The 24,408-nt window shown below is 33.1% G+C and overlaps 1 protein-coding gene across 6 annotated transcripts in view; it reads left to right on the top strand.

The window, feature by feature from the left end:
- The window catches only part of LOC129218346 (microphthalmia-associated transcription factor-like), a 150,560-nt gene that overhangs the window by 12,866 nt on the left and 113,286 nt on the right, over positions 1-24,408 (top strand). For 2 of the 6 annotated variants that reach the window (XM_054852586.1, XM_054852589.1), the window contains exon 1: positions 9,277-9,496. The exons of 2 other annotated variants lie outside the window; for them this stretch is intronic. In XM_054852586.1, the coding sequence (XP_054708561.1) occupies positions 9,494-9,496 (3 nt within the window). In that variant the 5' untranslated portion in view covers positions 9,277-9,493. Of the gene's footprint in view, positions 1-9,276; positions 9,497-15,344; positions 15,440-24,408 lie in introns of those variants that run through there. 2 more of the 6 variants (XM_054852590.1, XM_054852587.1) reach the window with 2 other exon arrangements.

Raw genomic sequence — 24,408 nt, 5'->3', positions numbered from 1 at the left:
TGTCAAACCTATATATAATATAGACTACAAACGCATATGATGTCACTGATATATGAGACGCCGAAGGCACCTCAGGCGGAGAATCTAGCCACCGTAGACCGCTCGCATAATGCTTAAATATTAAAACATACTACTAAAAATAATGCATTGATATTATGAGGGATCAGTGTAAGTACAGTAAACTCTTAATTATCTGTAGAATAGGGTGACATGGTAACCGCGGATAAGTGAATTTCGCGGATAATCCGCAAAATGAATTAAAAGCGATAGCTAAAAAAATCAACACTCGCACATACTTTTAAACTCTGCCAGCGAAGATTTAATAAATAAAAAAAGTTGCCAAATTTGGCGACTTTTAGCAATTTCTCGCCAAATTTAGCGACATTTAGCAATTTCTCGCCAAATTTAGCGCCAAAAATCAGGTGCCAAAAATTATGCCAAATTAGCGATATCTCTCTAATTTCTCCATAGCAGCCACTCCAAGCAGATATGACATCATCATCATGTAAGTCGCCGCAGGACCCGAACGTTACCGTCGATCCAAATCTAGTCAGCATAGCTAGCTGCTAGAATAATGCCTAAATATTATAACATTACTGTCAAGTAACCTTTTCATGAAAAATGTTTAATCGTTTATACGAGATGTCCAAAAGTAACTCTCCCTATATACGGAGTCCTAGCGGCCTATTCGCTGAACCTACCAATCCAAAATTTTAGAAACGGTTATTTGAAGGAATGCGTTTGAGATTGATGATGTTAAACAACGCAGTGATCTCCTGGCTGCGGTAACAGTGATAGAATCTCGAAACTTTCAAATGACAAACCCACTTTTTCCTTGTGCAAATTGATCATTGTATTGATGAGCCAGAAAAGGCGTTGGATCGATCGACATGTGAAGAAAATTGTTTGTTCGAAAATTTAAGCACTAACTGAAGATTGAAAATTGTTTGTTCGAAAATTTAAGCACTAACTGAAGATTGAAAATTGTTTGTTCGAAAATTTAAGCACCAACTGACGCTTTCCACTCTGCATTTTAAAATTTTTTTCCTTAAGCTTTGCAACGTGGTGTTTAGTGGTTGGTGCTTCTACTACTGTCTTACCCTGTGAGTTATGCAAAATGCTTCTCTTATATATTGTCACTGGGATAAACAATTTTCATCTTTGCAGTTTTTGTCACACGCCACTCGTTACAACGCAATTTAGGGTTTTTTCAATATGCGGATCAATTTGCTCAAGAAAAATGTGGGTGTTGCAATTCGAAATTTCCGAAATTAGTTTACTATAACAGAATCTGTGTTAGTACTACGTTGTTTAAAATTTTTGCAATTAGGAGAACATCTGTTCAAATAACCGTATCACAAATTTTGGTTCTATTGGTTCAGCGGACAGGCAGCTAGTCAATTACTTGCAAAAAAAAAAAAATTTTTTTTTTGAACAAAAGTAGCATTATATTTTATCTTAAGTTGAAAAATTTTTGTAATCACTTTGGTTTCGAGAAAAAAGCTTTAAAACCATTATAAGTTCATTACTTGACCGTTCTGGCCAACTACTGGCATTAATTGCATTTTAGACAACCAGTAGATGACCACCCCTCAATCCCAGCATAAATGATTAGTAAATTGATGCAATTTTTTTAATTTACTTAGTATAAACATGGATAATCAGTATTTATTAGTAAATGAACCTGAAGAATAAAATTTAACGTCGAGGAATACCATTAAACATTTTATCTGATGACAATTCTCACTAGTAAGAAAAGTGATTTCCTTGAAATATTTTATGTCTTTGTAATTGTACCGTCCTAACCTACATTCAGAACTTTAGTTACAACTATAAACTATGAGAGAACACTTCATGGGATGAAGTTCCATATAAATTAGTTCCAGCAATCAGATTAAAAATATCTACTTATTTATTCTTGTGTTGCACATATTACTGCTCGAGTGGTCAACTACTGGCAGGTGTTAAACCACTGGCGAATCACCCTATACTATCCACAATACATGTGCCTGACACAATATTTTTGAAGTGTTCGAATTCATTTCTTATCTTTTAAATAAGGAAGAATTTTTCGTCATTTCCTGTTTTTTTAGCCTACTTTCCCTGTAAAAGTCAGAGAAAGAAGAAAAAAGCATGAAAGAAGGCTTAATGTATCTTAAAAATATTGCGAAAAACAAAAAAAAAACGTCAAAAATAAATTTTAAATAAGTATCGAAATATTAAAAATTGGAAAGCAGGGTACTGAAATGGAGGAAAATGTCTGTCTGTCTGCCACCTAATAACTTTTATTTATTTATTTATTTATTAAAAGTATTGCACACTACAGAAAAAATAATTTAAAAATAGCAATTAAAACAAATTATAGATTTAAAATATTGAAACATATAAACTTAAAATTGTAAAACGACATGCTAAAAATATCTAAATCACGACAGTGAATGTTAAAAAGTTTGTAAAATTTAAAAAGACAAAAATTATCAACGTATTTCAGTCTGGTAAAAAAGATTTTAAAAGAAGAATAACTCCTAAGAGTCCTACTTGGGACAGCAATTTGTATTGAATTAACAAATCAAAGCAGTCAATTAATTCAGTACCTTATAGAAAAAAGACACAAAAGTTCACGGCGTGATTTAAGACTGGAAACATTATAAATATTACATAAATAAGAGTAAGAATAAGTCAAAAAATCTTGATTACCAGTTCTGTAACACAAGTAATGAACAAATTTCCATTGAATCTGCTCAAGAGTTTTAGCTTTATTATTGTAGCAGGGATCCCAAATAAGACTACAGTATTCAAGTTTGGAGCGTACAAGACAAATATAAAGCGCTTACTCATTAGAAAAATCCCTAGTTAGTTTAAGAAAACCCAGAACCTTATATGCCATTGAAACGATGTTGTTAATATGCTGCGTAAAATCGAGCTTTACTAAAAGTGAAATCCGTCCCCAAATCCGTAACAAAGTCAGAACACGGTAAACACTGTTTATCAATTTTATAAAAATACATGAATGGCTCAGATCTACGACTGTAAATCAAAACACTGCCTTTACTAATATCACTAGTCAACAAAAAAGAACTTTTTGTCTGCATCCTATTTTTAAATAGTCAATTTCCTACTAATTTTGGGTTGAGAAAAACGAATACGGTGGTGGATTTGTTTTATTAGCTCTTGTTTTCAAGACACACAAAAGTCCACTGGAGAAAGATGCACGCAACCACACATTGATTTGAAGGTAATGTTAAAAAGGGGAAAAAAATCCTGATTAATAAATGCTATTAAATAGATCCTGTTTTATTAAAAAATGTTTCTTTTCCTGAAATCAGTGGTTACTTTTGGACTATTGCTGTAAACGCTGCATTTTCGAGTGTTTTTTGTACGTCAAAGAAGGACCATGTCATGTAATAATTCAGCAGCATTTGGTGAGCATTAACTCAGCTAATGACCCTGATATCTGTGTTTCACTGTAAAGATATCTTGGTAAAACCTTTCTTCATGTTCACTTCTCACAACTTTAGTTTTTAAAGAAAATATCTTGGAAGAAATGAACAAATTAGAGTTTCAAAAACACATCATTTATCAATGGTCACAGAACTTCCGTAGGGATTTTTTGACCAACTGTTTTTAGTTCTCGGCTTCTCTGCTGCTTAGAAATACTAGTAATATGCCCTTAATGGCTTTCTGGGTGTTTTTTTCCCCATTGCAAATTATTTTTCAAAAAGAGTGATTTTCATAATTGCGCGTATTTGAAGGGCCGTTAAAAATTCCCTCCTTGTCCTTAGCTTCAATATATTTTGGTAATTTCCCTCTAAGGTATTGGAAAACCACCATTGTTCACAACTTTCACGAAGTCTTTCATCATTCTCTACAGAATGAGCATGGATGGAAGCAGAAATGGGTGGATCTACTACAGGCTGATTTTGAGCATTTCTCTTCCCATAATTTAAATTTCTTGAAGTCCATTTCGGTTTTCATGTAATGAGATTTTCTATCCCAACCTGGGGTCGAAGTTTAGATGGCAGTCAGTCCCTGGGGGGGGGGGCTATCTGCCAGGAAAAAAGAGCATTAGTGAGAATTCAATATCCTATTTGACTTTGTATCTTAAAAACTAGAGCTAATCTCAACTTTTTATGGTGATTTTCATGTTTAGCGAGGGAAAATACTTCGGAAATAGCTATTTTTGAGCCGGATGCGTTTTTGGTGTTGACTAGTGTATTTAAATAAAGCTCATTCTCCATGCACCACCGCTGCAGATTATCAAAATTAATCTGTAAAAGGGTAGCGTCAGAGATAGTGCGAATGTTTCTAACTTTTGAATGAATAGTCTTATTCGAACAAATATTTTTTTTGTTCGAAAGATCTCGCCGAGGACACCTCATTCCCATACTTCATTCAATTTTGAACAGTTCAAAAAAACTAAACATTAGCGTCTACGGGGAAATTCATGGCAAATATAAATCCTGAACTTATATAGCGGCGAATTTGCTTCAAACAAACTTTGTAGGGAAAAGTTTTTAATGAAGAACATGTATGGAAAATATCTTTTCGATTTGAACAATTTTCCGTTCGATTTTGAACAGTTTAAACCCCTTAACATTAGCACTTACGGGGAAACTAAAACTCAATATAGATTCCGAACTTAAAGGTGGATTTACTTCAAACAAATTTTGTTGGAAATAGCTCTTGACGACCAACTCCCGATTCCGAGAATTTCGGGGAACTTGTCTCCGACTCCAACTCCTGTGCACAAAAATTAATCGGACTCCGACTCCCCAACTTCGTCTCTTACTTCGTAACTTTAAAAATTTATACACGTAAGAAAAATGACACATTTTAGCTAATTTTGAGAATATTGATTTTGAGAATATTGATCAGATACCAGAAAGTCGATATTGGTATACGGGAAAGTAGGCTCGTGTAGCTCTGGACGGAACTTCGTGTTAATAGTTTAATTTCCAAATAGTAACTTTTAGTAACTAAATTTATTAACTAAACTTATTGTTTCCACTTTAGGCAGATCGTTTTTTTTTTATAAAGGTCTAGCCTAATCCACCTGAGTTTCAAAACATGTTAATTTCTTAAAGAACTAGTTTTTTTTTTTCTTTTTTTTCCAGTTGTGGAAGGAGGATGACTAGGTGGTGGTGAAGGGGGAGACGAGGGTTCATAAACAGTATTTTATGCTTAAACAAAATGTGAACTATTTCCTTGCATGTTCATTTTGAATTTCAAAGTATTAAAATCAAATTAAGTCGAATTTTCCTACTTACATCAAAAGAATTTATTAAAATTCAGTCTCACAATAAAAATGATAGATTAGCTTTTTCCCACCAAAGAACTACTTTACAAAACAAAACGTGGTAGACACAAAACGAATGCTGCTAATTTTGCAATCTACGGTGAACACATTCAAAAATTTCTAATTTACCTATTTTTACCAGAACGGGGCCCAAACGAGCATTAACAATAATATAAAGCGAGATACAAAAACGCCCGTGGGAGACACGGGCATATGTAAATTTGCCGATAACCTTCTCCCGTGTCAGAAAATGCGTTAAGTGGGTTAGTGCATTCTAGCGAATTAGGCGGTCGATACATTAGCATTTTGAATAACTTGAACTGAGACAGGGATTCCGTACTATAGTGAAATCCCGTTACAACGTGAATTTTGTTCGTTGTAACGGGAATTTCGTAAAATGGAATTCAAGCAGGGTATTAAAATTAAATCGGGGCTAAAAAAAATTTTTTCGTTCAAACGGAAATTTCGTTGTATTGGTATTCATTGTAACGGAATTATTTGCTTAATGAACGTTAGTTTGGTCCAACACTAATAACTCCTGCAACAGACATTTTCTCTTTCAAAAAGAAAAATAACTTTGAGTCTAAAATCTTTCTCACGACTGACACCTACGAATTCCCAACACCAGACAAAGAACGACAAATCGATATTAGATCGACCGACATTCAATTAAAACTTAAATTTATTCTAGTTGATATTATTCATTTTTGGAACGTTAGAAAAGTATATTCTGAAGTTGCCAAAATAACTGTCGATCATCTAACTGGCTGTCCATAAATGACGTCATATTTTTCAACATTTTTGACCCCTTTCCCCCTTTCCTTTGTCACAAAGTGATCCACTCCACCATACCCCCCCCCCCCCACACCCTTTTGTCTCGTATCATGCTACTTTTCATAAAGATATTCTAAAAAATGCACAATTGCGCACTTCATGTTACCCCCTTAAGCCTCCAATCTTGTATGCAATTATTAAAGTACGATCACATACAATAACGATGGTTGGATAACATTGTCGACGGTCAGGGAGGGGGTCATGACCCTCCCCTTGTAGCTGTCCTTGCACCCTACACTTTTGTGGCCAAAAAGTGCGAAGAAGTTGGCATGCAAAATACATAATTACCTCGTCGCAGTTGGTTGAAACTTTATGAGTGCTACGACTCGATCTCAGAGTGAAGTTTTTTATTGCTCAGAAACAACCCTTCCAGAAACACGTCTTAAACGTTTCTACAAATTTTCTCACAAATGACGCTCAAGACAATCAAAATTGCTGTTTGAAGAGGGGCAATATTTGTAACTTTTTGGGACTTCTTTTATTAACACACTTTCAGAACTAACAAAGGAAATTGAAGAGAGAAAAAAAACAACACTTGTGGTTTACAGAAAGAATCTGAAGGTTGCTCAATACGATACAGGAGCATCATTAAGTCTGCAGAAGAAGGTTTCCCGAATCAAAAAGTCTAGCCTGTCTCTTTGAATGACATTTAGACGGACAGCAAATTGTCTGGTAGTTTTACGTCTTCATAAAAGGGAAAGACGAAAAATATTAAAATGGTTTGGATTTGCATGTAATAAAAGCATGTCTGTTCTTGGTGCAAACATTCCTTTTTTATGTGCAATTCAAAATAGAATTCAGAATTCGTTTGATTTCAAAAAAAAAAAAAAGTTTAAACTTTTTAAATCGTTGATCATCTAAGATCCTGGTCTAGTCTCTGAATAAGGAGTCTTCAAAAAAGGATTCCGGTTACTAAATAAAATCATTTATTTTTATAAATATTTTGATTGTGAAGTGTCTTTTACGTTTGACACTTTGTAACGTAATAATATTATATAAATGCTGTAATAAAAAAATATTTAATAAGTTTAAAAGTTATAAATAACTGTAAAAAAATGTTGTATCAGTAAAAGTTGAGGTGAGGGTATCAATACACAAACTTAGGAAATAATTCTTTAATATTTCATTCAGTTTTACACATTTTCTCAACTATTTGTTTGATTTTTACTCTGTACAATTCCATATTACATGTTACAGTAATGATTTCAGAAAATTACATTAATTTATTGTTAACAAATGTATTCATAACAGTTTCTTGTTGAAGGTATGCTTTAAAAAAATGTTTTGGAGGTGTTTTTCCACCGATTAAATGGCAAAATTTAGCCTATTATAGCGTATCCCTAGCTGATATCATCTATACCTTTATTTACAGGGCCAATAAAAATGTAGGAGAATCGAAGATAGGGATAAAGCATCGTATGGTTCGTGAGTGAATCGTTATGAGCAAAGTGCATCAAAAATGTTATGTTAAAATGGATTGATCTGCAAATGATAAACGCTGGTTTTTCGTCGGGATAGTTCGCAACTAGACTTCTTTACGTACCGTTAACGTGGGCTACTTTGGCGCACATTTTGGAACTTTGTGCATCTTCTCTCAATAAATTTGTAACTATTCATATTTATAAGCTGTGAAAACCCTTTTGACGCATCTAGAGTTCTCTTAATTTATTTTTTGGATACTGATCACTTTCTTTCAAAGCATTATTACCCTTTTTAATTGTTACCCTTACGTTCTTTCGGCCTTACGTTTGGATTACTTTGGCCCAAAGTGGTTTTTCGTATTTAAAATCATTGTAGAACTAACTAGAGCCAAAGGAAGACGTCTGTCCGTCGGAAAAACTATTTATTTGAAAGAAAAACACATTTTACAAAAAGTTTGAGTTACACATATTTGCTTGAAGGTAAATTAAATTTTTAAAAACTTTTTTTTCAATGCACAAATTTATGTGTGCATACCTAATTCTTGTCTCAGAAATTGCTGACGGAGAACAGTCATATTTTCATCAGTTTTAGAGGTTGAATAATTTTATTAAAAAACACTATTCGTAAAACAAAGGAATCTAAATTTTCGGTCACTTCTAAAACTTTTTGGGGCGTTCCCCCCTCCCCTTACCCCCGCTCTCAACATTAACTCCTTCTTCTCTCGGAGGAACATCTATCCCTAGAAACCTGAGCTCCTTTCATCCTACAATAAAAAAATTCCATAAACTTTCCAACAAATGTAACAAAATTTCTAAGAAGTAAATGCAACTTGGGTCAACGTTTTATAAACCTCCTGCAAATTGTATTTCCTCTTAATCTTCCATAATTAGCGAAATGTAACTGAGCACTGAGGATTTGAATCTGTCTAGGCATCAGAAAATACGTTTTTCAGCTTTTTTATTGGATAAGCTTAGAAAACTGAATCTTCGGAGAGATCGCGTATGAATGCCTGTTCCAAAATTCATTAAAAATTTATAAATATCTCCATTTGCGATTTTTTTATTGCGTTTAAACCAGGATTTTTTACAAGAGAGTCAGGAGATACTTCTCTGACGCAATTAGTTCGGGATTTGCGGGGTAGGACGTGGTGCCAATTACATAAAACAACAAATACATTTTTATCCAAATCGATCAAAAGTCGAACGACTAGGTGCTAGACGTTGCCAAAAACTGCCCCTCTATACCAATTGTTTCTTTCCTACGCCTTACTGGTTTTCCGAGACACTCGTCAGAAACACACAAAAATCTTTTTTATTGTATTGTATAAATTGCTATTTCTGGAACCGTCTATATTTCACGAGAATAGCCGCAATATTCCTCTGTTATTCTACTTTTAAAATCACCCTTTTCGATAAGCATTCTTTAATTTGCGAGTCATAAAATTTCATTTGCGTAAAAGAACGTCAAATTATTCTTGAAATTTAATTTACATTGAAGAATGACAGTATAACTAAGCTTTCGCAAATGAAAAATGCTTGAAAATGTGCGAAGGGTTTCAAGCCACTATATTGTCCGCGGCATTACAGATGGATCATGTTAAATGACAAGACAATGGAATTCTAGCATTTCTTTCAATTTATCGCCTGTGAAAATAACCCCAAAGAATGAAGTAAAAAAAAGAATCTTTTGATTCTCGACTCCTTGAAAGTGAGGAAGTATTAGAATTGCGCTTTGTTCGTGTTTCAGGGGCATTCACGTTTATTTAAAATTGATAAATATCAATTTGATTTTGAAGTTACTGAGACTATCACTGTGTACCACAGTGAAACTAATCACCATTCGTTTCAAGTAGATCATGAAAATAATGACTTGAATAAAGAACTTGTGCGGAAACAGAATGGAATTTATGATAGGTTATTATGAATAGAGAATATTTCTTAAATGGTAAGTTTTCTACCATTTCAAATAAAAATAAGATGGAAGTATCACGTATTATATTCAGTAATTAAGTTTCTTCATATCTTTTAGTCAGTAGATTCGGGGTTAAAGTTGGTTTTAACCAGTATGTCATACCGTTTTTCTAAGTAATAATCTTGAACGAATAGTGGCTCATTTTGTCTTATTTACTCTATACCACTCATGTCATTGTTTCACCAAAATATCTTCTTAACAGTATTAATATTTCGAAAAATGTGATGCTTTTTGCAACAAAAAATATTTGCAGATTTCTGAATCTAGTTTTGTGAATATCAAGCAGAATCTTGATATTTTCACAACTGTGTTTCTGTCCGACTTTTATAGTAATGATTGAGCAGAGCAGATTCGTAATTTAAGTTCTTTTTAACCAGTATGTCATAATGTTTTGCTTTGTAAGAACCTTCAATCAATAATGGCTCGTTTTGTCTTATTTACTCTATACTACTACTATAGTCAGCGTTCTGCTTCTTAACAGCATTAGTATTTCAAAAATATCTTGCTTTTAATATTTGTAGATTTCTGAATCTCGTTTTGTGCATATAAAGCAAAAGCTTAATATTTTTGCAACTGTATTTTTGTCCGACTTTTGTGCTGATGATTGAGCAGTATATATTCGTAGTTTAAGTTCTTTTTAACCAGTATGTCATAATATTTTTGCTTTGTAGGAATATTCTGCCAACAGTGGCTCTTTTTGTCATATTTATTGCGTAGTTCTCACACTAGTTTTTGTTGAAACCAAAAATGCATATTAAAATTGTTGATATTTCTATAAATACACTGCTTTTAATATTTGAAGCGTTCTAAATCTAACTTTGTGCATATGAAACAGAAGCTTAAGATTTTTGCTATTATATTTTCTCTCAACGTCTGTACTGATGATTTATAAGATAAAACTAAACGTATTTAATAAATAATGAATTTTTCATACTTTATTATGTCTTTCTTTTATTTTTTAGTGTTTTGCATTAAGTAGTCGTATCAAATACAAAATACTACTTTGGCTTACATTTTTTTCTTTAAATTTTTACAAAATGTGACATTTCTCTTTTATTTTAAATTCGTTACTTTATTTTATGTTTTTAATTATTAACTCATCTGCGTAATTTTACTCATCTTTCATAATTTAGTAGTTCACGTTCTTACTAGAACGAGCGCTAATGACACTAGTAAGGACGTTCACGTCCTTACTAGAGTCAGTTGTGCACACAAGGGAAGGGTACAGGGGGTCCGGACCCCTACCATTGTCCTTGAGTTTTTTTTTTTTTTTTTTTGATTGACTATAATCCTATGATTGTAGTATGCAAAATGATTTCAAGCAAACGTAACAATAATTTCAGATTTAGTAAATGAAAAAATAAAATTTATTTTTTCTCTTTCTTCCTCAGCAAAGTCGAACTGTATGTGAACATAAATTGTTCTACAGTGATGGTCAAAATTATAAGGATAAAAGGAAAAACCACAAAATCTTCGCTGCATTTGATCAGAAATTTACACAAATTTTATGATTAGTAACTAGTAGAAAATGAAACTTGGAAATTCAAATCTTATTCGTAGAAAGAAATTTGAGTGTATACTTCCGTATGTTATGGAAAAATTATAAGGACAATTAGATTTGCGTGTTCCAAAAGCAAAATTTGCGTGTTTTTTGTTCTGAAAACTGCACTACATAACAATCTAAATGCTTAGTAAGCGATTGAGGAAGTCACATTCCATTTTTAAAGTCATCCCGCTAGTTACAAAACTTAAAGAACTTGAGAAAAGGAAAGTGGTTGCTTGAAAAATTTCACGACGTACTGAAATTGCAACAAATTCGAATAGATACAGATCGGCCATTTAGAGCGTTCTCAAAAATTCCGGCAAGTAAGGTCGACAAAGACGAAAAGGTAGGAAATCTGCTTCTGTGTCTGTGAAATTAATGATGAGAAGACGAGCTTGCACCAAAAAGCAAACATCAAGAGATATTGGATGGGAATTCCAGTTAGTTCTCAAACTGTTCAACATCTTTTACAAAAAGAAAAAGTTTCATTCTGTGAAACTAATGTCATGACAGACTCTTAGAAAAGTTCATAAGAGACCAAGTTTTGAGCGTGCCAAAAATGCGTTGTTGTGGGTAAAAAGTGGGATAATGTAATGTTTTTCGATGAGAAAAAGTTTAATTAGGGTGTGAACAAGGTGGCTTTTGCTACTTCTGGTACAATCGCTGTAAAGGAAGAAAAAATCTCAAAGCCTGCGTTTTTTTTTTTTTTTTTTTGAGCAATCACGATTGCTTATTGTTCTCATTTGACCGTTTTTGGTGTTCGTGCCTTTTTCAACTTGGACCAGCCTTTGCAGCACCACCGCCCACCGTCCTCTGCTGGCGGCGCGGCGCGGCTGCTCCAGTTTTGAGCTATCCGCCTCTCCTGGTCGGAGGCGTCCATGTCCTACACACACGCACGTTCACACACACACGACTTCACACACATACACTCACACACACCTACGTGCATACACACAGGTCTAAGCACACACACAACTATGCACAAGTAACCGCCCAGAAGGAGAGGCAGACTTGGGGGGGACAGGAGCCGTTTCTAGAAACAAAACCTCCAATGAGTAGGGTCCTGTCTCAGTTCGTGATTGCGAAAAACATAATTTGAATTCAAAATTTCAGAATTCAAATTATTTTTTTTTTTTTTTTTGGACGCGGCTCAGTAATGGTCTGAGGAAGTTTCACTACGGACGGAAACTATGCCAATATTTTTATCATTAAGACTGATAAAAGTGATTGAAAAAAAGGGGGATATTATTGATTACTGGAGTTTTTCAGGGGGGTGAAAAACTCTCGTTTTCCTTATAATTTTGTACGTAACAATGACATTTTCTATTAATACCGGCAAAGCATTTATGTTTTGTATTTTCAAATATATCGCATTGCACAATGATTTCTAGCATATAAAAGCAATTTGTGTATAAATTTTACTGAATTATTTCGGATTTTTTTCTGTGCAATTTTTTTGCTGTCCTTATAATTCTGACCATCAATGTATAATTGTATAATGCTGATTTTGTTTCGCTGTTTTTATTTTTAACTATGAGAAAAGTAAATACATTCATTCTTGTGCTTTCTGGTTTTTTAATTAAGTATTTGTAAAAAAAAATATTAACTAATGCTAAGAAATAATTTAATAATTTTTGTAAATGTTCCCGACATTCGATAAAATCAAAAGAATGTTTGGATACGTGTAGAAATACGACATGAGAACGGTGCATCTTCGATCCTGGAACTCCCTCCCTCTCCCCCTCCCTTTGAAAAAGTCCTGTGTGCGCCACTGTCTAGAGTAAAATTACTCTCTTCCGATTTAACTCAATAAATATCAATATCATCTTGCAAAGAAACCACTCACAGTTTAGCATGTGAATAAAACCACATGATCAACAAAAATTGAGTTGCAAATCAACATTCTTTTTAAAAGCTTACAAGGTTCATTTGAGCGATAAAGATGAATAATATATTGCAAACTTTGAAGAACATTGTCACAACTCAAAAATAGAAAAATTTAAGACAGGGGGAAAAATTAAGTCGTAAAACCAATTAGCTATGATGAAGTCAATAAAGTGTTAGCTATGGACATTTCAATTCACTTGCATTCATATTGCACGCTTAGAAAATATTGGCACAGTTCAAAAAGTCAAAATTCAGAATGTTTATAGGAATGTTCAAAAGTCCATGATTTACAAATCAAAGAGAAACGTTTGTTTCAGGAATGTCATGTAAACCTCAATCAAGTATCAATTCAACGGAACCGAAATATTCATAGCTAATGTATTACAAACTGCATCATAACTGTTTTTACAAAATTACTTTTTTCCCGGTGAAAAAACTTTGTGCCGCTATTCTTCTATTTTTATCTTTTTTGGTACGAAATGATGATACGATCATGTTTTGTATCAAGAAAAAGTATTATATTCCGTTTTGAAGAAATATTTTTAAAGAATAAAAATGTATTTTTCTTGAAAATTCAAACTTCAATTATTACTTGATGTAAAATTTCGAATGTTTATGGACGTTCAAAAAGTCATGATTTACAAATCAAAGAGGAACGTTTGTTTCAGAAACATCAAGTGAACCTAAATCAAGTGTCACTTCAACTGAACGAAATATTCATTATTAATTTATTACTGACTGCGTCATAACTAGTTGTTTTTGCAAAATTATTTTTTCCTGGTTATAAAAATTTTTGTTTTACATATGTGTTACAACTCTCCAAAGCGTGCGATATTCCAACTTAAAAAGTATTTCTTATATCTATTGGCGTTCATCGAAAACCTACATTTTTCTTACCTACACTTCCTAAAATATTAAATCTAAAAATCATCATCGTTGGTCATCGTCGTGTACTTTTTGGAACAACTTGCCCCCCCCCTCACATGGGGGCAAGTCATTCCTCCTTGGCTTTAACTACAAAATTAATTATTGAAAAATCTAACGAAATACTACTTTTAAAAAAAAGAGTCTTAACATCAAAGCGGCATATATTACCTAATTTTAGTCTCAGAATAATAATTCTAAAACTAAGTTTCCATAACAAATGTTGAGCTTGTTAGAAAAACGGAACTTTTATCCCCGTTCTCCCGTACTAGTTTTCTTTGAAATGATTAGTTTTAAACGTTTTTTTTTTTTTTATGTTTTTCAATTTTTTTTTTAAATTTATATATATAAACTTACTGAAACATGTTTTGGACACAGTTTACTCATCTAACGTTTGCAGAAGTAACTTCGCTTCTCACAACTTTCAGCAGCGAGAAAGGAAGGGTTGGAAATGTTCCCAAAAAAGTTGGAGGATGAGGCCAAATCAAAAATTTGTACAAAAATTTCAGGGAAGCATCACAGGCTCGATTTAGTCATTTTGTAACAAAAAGACTCAGATTGGTAAAAGAAATCAGCAATTGTTCCCTTGAAATTCGACTATAACGAGGAATGGGATACCAATAATGACAATTTCTTGACGTAGTGAATTCGTTGTCACCGACTTTTATGGTATTTCATAAAAACAAAACTCGAGCTTTAAACTGTTTAGTCTTGGAGGAATATCTTACTATGGGAGATAGTAAGATATTCCTCCCCTCAAAGGTGACCCCTCAAAAGTTCCCTTATTTGGCAAACGTTGTCTGGTGATTCGGCAAAATTTTCCTCATTTGGCGAAATTTGGAGTTATACTCGGAAAAATTATCATCATTCGGCAAAAGTTGGAGATCCATTAAACAAATTGAAAATTTCCGTCCTCCCAAAAATTTAAGTTCAGGGAGCCCCTGATCAAAACTAATTAATTTCATTTAAAAACTTAATTGAAACGGGTTACCCTTTATATTATTCTTTAAAAGCTTCAAATTTGCCGTTAATTACTGACTAATAGATTGAAAAAATCAGCTAGTAACGAAATCTTCCCATTTTCGTAAAGAACGAAAAAAAACATGAAATCTGCTACTTGAAGAATGCTTTGATCTTTATTTATTTATTTATTTAGCCTCACTTATTCATTTTTTTATCAGCCAACAGGGAAAACTATAAAAATGCTACCGGAAGATTTGAGGTTTTTAACTTTTATGATGCAGTCATTCACTTACCGATGGAAAACTACGTTAGTAACGAAAAAAGAACCCCCCCCCCCGTAAGGATGTTTTAAAGATGCTTCATTGATGTTGTTAGCGAATCTGAATCAATGTCAATCTCTGCACTGAGCGCGGAACGAGATACACAATCGGAGTGCAAAGATTGAAGTTCAGTTGTTATCGTGATTTAAGCGCAATCAGATTCTAAACGCCGTTGAATGATGTCCGCCCACAACAGTTAGGCAAACGTGGTAAAAGAAGAAACTTTCTAACAAGCACCAAACAAGCATGTAATATTGATTTTGTTATGTTACAAACAAGGTTAGTGTTTCTGTTTATTTATTATTTTGGTACGAAATGATCACTAAATCATGTTGTGTATTAAGAAAAAATGGTTTCGTTTTGCAGAAATATTATAAAAGAAGGAAAATGTATTTTTCTTGAAAATTCAAAATTGACTTATTACTAAATGCAAACTGCTAAACATCTTAGTAAATTTGATGACTTGCGATTGGCTATACATAAGAAATAATCATCTTTTTTTCGGTATTAAATTAGCGGACAACTTGACGGAAAAATGAACGGAACTTTATTTTTATTTTGCCTTTGTTTAAACGTTTAAAATTATGATGCAGATGCTAAATTTTTGCTTATTGGTGTTGAAGACTCGTATGTCTGAAAATTTTATAATAGTCTTTTCAAATTCAAATGCCAAACGCTATTTCTTCCAAAAAATATTTTTATTTCTTAAGCAATGCCACTGCGCGGCATAAAAAAAAAAAAACTTCAAAATGCTTATGATTGAAATTCTTGCTGATTCTTATGTAAAATGATCCCGTGAATCTAAATATGACCACCGTTTTTCCCTTATGCGTCATACTTTTAGGAAATGCCCCCCCCCTCCCCCCATCCTTTTTTTTTCAGTTTTCGACAATTTCATAGCAATTATTTTTATTTGGAGTGGAAGGGAGCAGTATATTAGCTGATAACGCTGAGGGGCAAGACATGTAAAAAGTTTAAAAGCATGAACATATGGAGCAAGTTGGGAGACTCGTGGGGCATCCCCCCCCCCTTAAATATTTAAAAAATCATCAAAACCAGTTTTTTTTTTCTTAGGGATTTGTTTCACAGTTTTTTTTTTTTTTTTTTGCATTAAATCAGAGTATAATACTCACACGTATGAGCCCCATGTCCAAAAAAAGTGTTACGTTGTAAAAAAAAAAGGGGAAAAAATATTTGAAATTTCGTATTTTGCATAGTCAGAGTCGCATCGCAGATCTTCAGTGAAGAACCTTCCCGTATTATTCAACATACATTTCCAGACATAATTATGACTAAAAATGAAATTAAATATGTTTATAAAGTATCTTTAATATATGTATATTTGTATTTCTGGGGTTGCGCAGGCTCCATTGTTTATCACTTCCTGAAATTGTGAAAAATAATGAGGAATCGCCAGAAATATTATTCATAAATTGAATTGTGTCGACGTGGTCGAAACTTCCAAGGAAGCGACTCCCAAGTAATTGAAAGGGTTACTAGGTTACTAAGAAGTCGCTTCCCAGGAAGCTTCGACCACGTAAACATTGAAGATGACCGCCGCAGATGCAGTCGAAACGTTTGGGGTAACAACACTCAGACCACTGCACAACAGCCCGGAATCTTACAACATCATTGACACCGGCCATAAAAGCCTTCATTCTTACAATGTAACACTCGGTTTTTCAAATTTGATTCTTTGTGGCGGAATTCTTTTTAGTGCGACTGTGTAACTCTAGTATGAGGAAAACTGTTATAACTTACTACAATCGGTTGATCAGTGGCGCAACATGTTTTGAGACTCAAAAATTTCTTCCAGCCTCGGTTTTGCGATATTGGCAAAACATCGAGTGAAGTAGGTTTTATACATATATATATATATATATATATATATATATATATATATATATATATATATATATATATATATATATATATATATATATATATATCAGGGGCGGCTCGTCACTATGGGCCGGTGGGCCTCGTCACCGGCCCGGGCCAGGCCCACCCAGAAAATTGTACACAACTAAATAGATCATGTCAAAATAACGTTTAGTATTTCGCTAAAAAAAATTAAAAAAAAAAAACAACAAACAAACATCGAATTTAGGACATGAAACACATTTTAAATCTCTAACACTGCATATCGCTTCTAAAATGTGAAAAGTTTTCCATCTGTTAGCGTTTGCGCTTGCAAGCTCTGAGAATGATTCTTGGGGCTTCGACTGATTTGCCCCTCGACTGACTTGCCACACCTCCGCTCCAAACCAATCACGACGATTCAACCAGACACCAAAACGGCAAGTCCGTGTCACTCCGATTTCTGCTGCGTGGGCTCCAGGGGCTCCAGCTCCCTAGCCCTACAAAGAATAGCTCTACCCAACAACAGTAGAAGGGCAATAACAGGTGGGGAAGGATTTGACACACGACACTTGTACGAAACAACAGCTCAAAAGGGCAAAAAACGGCTAGCCCACTGAATGAAAGAAAGTGCTATTATCGTTTTCCACCGTCCTTCTTTTGTATTTGTCTTTAATCTGAAACGGCTGTAAATGTCTGGAACAGGCATTTTCCATTTTAGGCGTTCCTCCCGATTATACCGCATCGCATCGCATAATTATTTTTTATTTATTTATTTTTCTATTTGGAACTCTAGAACTAATATGATCGGAATTTCTGAATGAAGAGTTTGTTTTCAAATAGTTGGTTTTGAGTGTGAAAAGTTCTGAATTTTTACAAAAAAAACTTCAATTGGGCGAGATCTATTCAATTTTCTTTTTTGTTCTGATATTTGGCTAAAGTAATAAGTATTAATCGTTTTCTTGGTCTTATCGATATGTGTTTTCTATTCTGTAGTACTCTAAGGCGAAATAAACTACTAACCTAAATTATTTCAATTTTTGATCCGGTACATCGCTTTAAGTCCTTAAATACGTAGGGCCACATTACCTCGAAAATGTCCAAACTTCGATTTTTTTTTTATTGTTTATTTTAAAACTTCAGATTGTTTCAAACTTTATGAAGAGAGTTTCAACGCTCTAGTTTAATTAATTAAAAAGTTATTGGCTTTTAGGTCACTCATACTAGGTGCACTTTTTCTCGATTTCGAATGGGGTTGGTATCTTATCTTTAAATTTAAATTGTTTACCTTGAATTTTCAAAAAATGCCCAAGTGGATATTTTTCTAAAACAATTTCAACTTTGATGTGGAAGAGAAGTTTGAAATGAAGCAACTGCAATAAGGACTATCTTATATTGTTCAGCATTACTAACTGCAGTCCTCTCCATTGTATCTGTATAAATATTATTGAGAAAACTTTATACAGCGGAGCCCACCCGCTAAATTAAGGCACGAGCCAGCCGCCACCGATATATATATATATATATATTCTGAATTTTTCCCCATATTAATTTCTGTGATATTTTTAATCGGGGAAAAGTAAAACGCGAATGTAAAAAGTATAATGGTGTCACTTTGTTACTACTTTTGAACTGAAGACTAAATTTTTGTGAAAAAAATTTTGGGGTACTCTTTTGTTGTTTCAAAAGTTCTTTATGCGTCAGGAAGTCTCGAAATTATTTTGCTGTTCACCTTTTCTATTGATTAAAACAATATTTAAGCATGATTTTCTTTATTTTTATCTCCTTGGCTGTCTCCTCTCCCACAATGTAAAGTAAAATTTAGCAATTTAAAAAAAACACTATTTAGTTGATCGATCGCACACAAAAAACTGCCACTAATCATTTCATTAAAATGTGAGGGAGCTTTTTAGCAAGGTATTAATGAACACAATTTGAAATAGGGATGAAAATGGCCTGTAACAAAGAACCTTTGATGTTACTTCATTCAAAAATATCATATTCTTTTTTCCATCCAGCTCAGGCAAAAGTTAGTAGAGGAATGGAGGGTAAGGTGAAATAGCGAGGCAAAGTGAAATGGTGAAATATTTACTCTGCTGTTAGCGTCTCTTATCTAGTAATATTTTAACTATGTAGTAACCCATGTAGTCTATTCTAATCAAAAAAAAAAAATTACCACTGAAAATCATAGAACATGACAATACAAGTAATTTTCAAAAATTGATTCTCATATTGTAATACTTGGTTGTAAGTCGAAAATTATTTTTTATGTTATTAAGTGATAAAGTTCTTGTAATTAACACTTGAAATATCAATTGAGACCTTCTAATACTCGGTGCAGTATTTATTTAGTTAATATTAAGCTTATTTGTAATTTAAATATTTTGTACAATTAGACAAGTGTATGAGTCAAAGTGAAATAGTTAACTTCGTTTAATGATTCAACCATTTATTAAATCTTTTACGTATTATTTATTAATTACTTTATTAACATACCTTAATTTTTGTAATTCACTTATTTATTCATTCATTCACTTATTTTCTTATTCATTCATTTTTTTCTCACTCGTTTATTTGTCTTCATACATTAATTAATTTAATCAATTATTCACTTATTTTTTTTCAGTATCTTTTCATTTATTCATTCAACCTTTTATTTACTAATTCATTTGATGAAAAATATTTTTTAGAATCGAATAGAAAATATTTTACCACAAAAAAATTTCATTTTTCATTGCCCCATGAAAAAAAAGTTAACATTTTGAAATTTTTTTTCAAAGCGAAAATTTATTGCCAAAAATTAAGAATCCTACTTCAATGTAAGTTTTATAATAAAGTACAATGTTTTTTTTTATGTACTGTAATTTTCAAAACAAATTTCCAATTTGTTCATTTTGAAAAAGCTCAGTCACCTGAACTATTTCACTTTGCCCCACATTCCCGTACACGAACTAAAAGCTCAGACTCTTAACTTTGGTGTAGAGAAATAATTTTAAGAGTATTCAATTACTAACAAACACAGTGCAAAATATTTAAAACCCGTTCTAAAGAAACTTCGTTTGTGACGGTACATATAAAAAGTTCACTCTTTGAATTTTATCGTCTAAATCAAAAATTTTATTTGGTAGGACGTTTAATATTTTCATAGAAATAATGTCAGAATTGCAATATGAGACATTTTACAGTAAGTTACCGCCCTAAGCCTGGGCTAAGGCAGAAATACATGAAATAGACCGCCAACTCAGTTATTCCATCCGAAGACCGCAGTTTCGTGCTTTTTAGCACTCATCAGCCCGGAATAGGAATTGAGCTGGAGGCGGAAAACCTCTTAAAGGAGTCAAGATAGACGAACAAACTAGTAGCTAATGTAGGTGTGCTAATGCTACATTAACTACCAGTTTGTTCGGCTCTCTTCGCTCCTTTAAGAGGTTTTCCGCATCCAGCTCAGTTACTTTCTATTCCGGGCTGATGAGTGCTAAAAAGCACGAAACTGGAGTCCTCGGATGGAATAACTGAGCTGGCGGTGTATTTTATGTACTATGAGACATGTATCAAAATTCAAAAATCTCTATCATTTTGGGTTTTTCTTTATACTTCAACAAAACTGCGAAACGACACTTATGTCGGGAGATAAAAGCAAATATGAAAATGAAACGAAAGCAATAAACCATTACTGCCGAGTCATATTTTGCTTTCTTTCGGAAAACACAGTATAGATGGTTAAGAGAGAGAGAGAGAGAGAAACACAAAATATTCAGAGCGACGATGATAAACATTATCTAAGCAATTCGAGTTAAAAAGCACCTTTATTTTCCGCACTTAAAAAGCGAGAGAAAACGTGCAGATTTTTTTACTCCAAAAGCACTAGAATTATTTACGTAAAATATTTTACTGTGATAACATGTGCCACATGGCTATAAAACTATATTTATTAATATTAAATTTCAAACTTTGCAGCTTTGCTGCGAAAACTGTCCTTAAGCTCACTTTGTGAGATGATAATTAAAATCATAAAGATAAAATTGCAGATAGGATTTCTTCGTGTTTGTATTGTAAATAAAACGCATTTAATATTTTGAATAATTCTAAAATTTAAAAAATAACTCTTTCATAAAATAACTCTTACCACTTCCATTCAATGTTTTAAAAATTTTATGTAAGGCTTGACCGTGAAATTTTAAACTCACAACCACAATCATGAACGCCGCAATGATACAAATATATATATATATATATGTATATATATAGTTTGAGGTACTTGAGCTGTGATTTTGTCCTGCAATTAAGGTAGTTTTAAGAGCTATTCTAACCCTTCCGGTCAATTATCATCAGCTGGAGGGGGCTCAACCACCCCAAAAATCATAGTTTTATCCCACATTTCCCGTCCTAGTATGTTTAGACATTTACATGTAAGGACTGTTATGAACCACACTTCACCCCTCAACTCCCAAGATAAAATTCTAGTTTTGCCTTTGATCATCGGATGCATAATTATGTAGAATATTCAAGCAAACGTACGCAGACTTGAATAACAAAATATTACAAACTTAAATGTTATATGCTGAAATTATGTAGAATAAAATAAAACACATTAAGCTATATTTTAAAAACAAAAACGTAAAACGTTTAATTATTGGTAGACAATTTATTTGCCTTAGAATGTATGATATAAACATTAAAACAAATGACCTTTATTACATAATTTCATCACCTAATATCAATCTAAAGTGGGAGTCTCTTTGAATATGTTTTCTGATACAAAGTATTTTTATCTGAGAAGAGTAATTGATAAGGTGTTAAACAGCATGTCAAGAGATTATCTGCTAATATTTATTTTAGAAAACTTGAGTTATTATTTTTTTTTTCGTAATTTCTTATTTACTCAGGCTCAATTCTTCAATTTAAAAATACCGTCTTTTCACACAATTGCATTTCTCTTTTTATTACTATTTTCTACTATAAAAATAGTATAAAAATGGTATATGTTAAGTAATTGTTTCTTAATCCTACAAAAGAGATTATTGGTTTGATTGGAACGAAGCATTTTGTGTTGATGATGATTCACGATAACCGAAATAAGTATTAGTACTTTTTTAATTAATAAATATATCTAAAGCAGAAGTATATCAGAACAAAATGAGCCTGATATCTTTTGAAATTTTGTTCTCGACTTATTTACTTTTTTTAGGTTAGTTTTCATTTGTAATGATTTTTGAACATAATGCGCTTTTTTCTTGTGTTGACTTGCTTGATTTGTTGATATTAGAACAATATCATTGTTTTCTTTTCCAGTGTTTATCCAGCATGGCGTTTTTCTCACTTCCCACACTTCTTGCTATGCATTTTTTTTTTTTTTTCATTTATATGTTGATTTTTTTATTTTCCTTTTTTTGTTCCATATCCCCGATTTTATGATCTTATGTTGCTTTTTTTTTTACTTTAATATATTTTTCTTTATCTTTTTATTGCTGTGCGTTATGCATAACGTCAGGTATGTTTTTTAATCATTTTTGTATTTTATTATTATGAACTTTCACTGTTTCATTCTTAATTATTAATTTTTTAATTCTTCTTTTGACACTTCCTTCATTAAGTATTTTCATTCTTTCTCCTTTTTTAAACTTTGTATTTATTTATTGAGCAATCACGATTGCTTATTGCTTTCATTTGACCGTCCTTGATGTCCGGTTCCTTTTTCAGAATGGACCATGGGCCTCTGCAGCACCGCCGTCCACCGGAGGACGGAGCTGCTGCTTTGGTCCTAGCCTCCACTAGCAGCACTGTCCACCGGAATCCCCTCTTCCTAGGCGGTGGCGTCCATATCCTGCATACACACACTCCTACATACACACACGTCTACACACAAACAAGTCCTTACACACATACACACACGTAACCGCCAAGGAGGAGGGGCAGGCCTGGGAGGACATAAGCCGTTTCTAGAAACAACAGCCTCCAATGAGTAGGTCGCAACTCGTGATTGCGAAAAAAATAATTCGAATTCAAAGTGTCAGAATTCAAATTAGATGTACACACACACACACACGCACACACACACACACACACACACACACACACACATACATATATATATATATATATATATATATATATATATATATATATATACTAGAGGACCCGACAGACGTTGTTCTGTTCAAACTTTGTAATTTGAAAAGTTAAAAAATTTCAATAAACTATCAAGTGTTTAAACCGTTTTTTTTTTTTTTTTTTTAAATAAGTAAAAAGAAAATGATTTAAGCTGCTTGGTATCAGAATGCGTATATTTATTACAACTTGATTTATCTAATGCCCACTGAGCAGTTGTTTTATTAACTATTTTCCCCCCGTACTTGATGGTTTGTTCCTTCAGACATACTCAAACGATAAAAAGCGTCCTCAAATATTAAGTGTAAATAACTAACTACCCATCTAGAGCAAACGGGAAATCCCGCTGCAACATCCCCCACATGAAAAAGAATAAAAAAATCGAAAGGATATCGTTTAAAAGATTTATAAAGGTAAAAACAGTTCTCTGAATAAGCGAAAATCACTCATCCCCCTCCCCCCCCCCCCACCTGTTGTAAAATAAACACATTCTTCAATTAAAATGACTAAAAACCCTTTAAAAATGAAAAGCAATTCTTTGCAATTTGAAATAGTTCGCCAAAAAAACAAAAAATACAATAAATTACATTAACAGTAGCTTTAAAATGTAAACAAATGATTATGCAACTCTATTGTTTATAGCCAAAGTCGCCAAGCCACCACGTTAGTGTAATCCAGCCGATCAGTGAGGGAAGCCAACTCTTACTGATTAGCAGTCTGATCTTTTGAACGAAAACTTTTAAAACTTCATATATTGCCTAATTTGTTCTTTCACCAAAGATAAAGATTTTCCGGGGATATTTCTATAATTGGGAATCTGGCGATCTTTTTTCATTGGGGTCAATTTTTGGCTCCAGCTCCTGCGCGAGAGGTATTTTTCGTTGCAAAGCTAAACAAAGAGAACGGAAACATCTATTTACACAGGGCTACTATAAATCAGCAGGGTTACCAAAATAAAGTTATTAACGCCAAAAATGAGACGACCGCACCAGATTCCCAATTTTCGAAATGTCCCCGACCTTCCACTGCACTGATCTTTTGTGTTCAGAATTACCCCGTTGTAATTTATCTGGACAAAAATAAAATTTGGTTCGTCTTTAAATTCCATCATCTTTTCCTTTAATAATGTACAGATTAGTTTGATAATCCTTAAAGTATTCTTGACATCGGTGTCAAAACTCAGATGGATTTGAGCCGAGAAACAAATGTTGCTAGGTACGGTACTTTCTGATTATTTGGTTAGGAAAACCTAAAACTCTGATCCGGTCACATGGTTCAAC

The sequence above is a fragment of the Uloborus diversus genome, chromosome 3 (genome assembly GCF_026930045.1).
Source record: "Uloborus diversus isolate 005 chromosome 3, Udiv.v.3.1, whole genome shotgun sequence".
NCBI lineage: Eukaryota > Metazoa > Arthropoda > Arachnida > Araneae > Uloboridae > Uloborus > Uloborus diversus.
The sequence above is the reverse complement of the archived record's forward strand: the minus strand, read 5'-3'. Positions and strand labels throughout refer to the sequence as shown.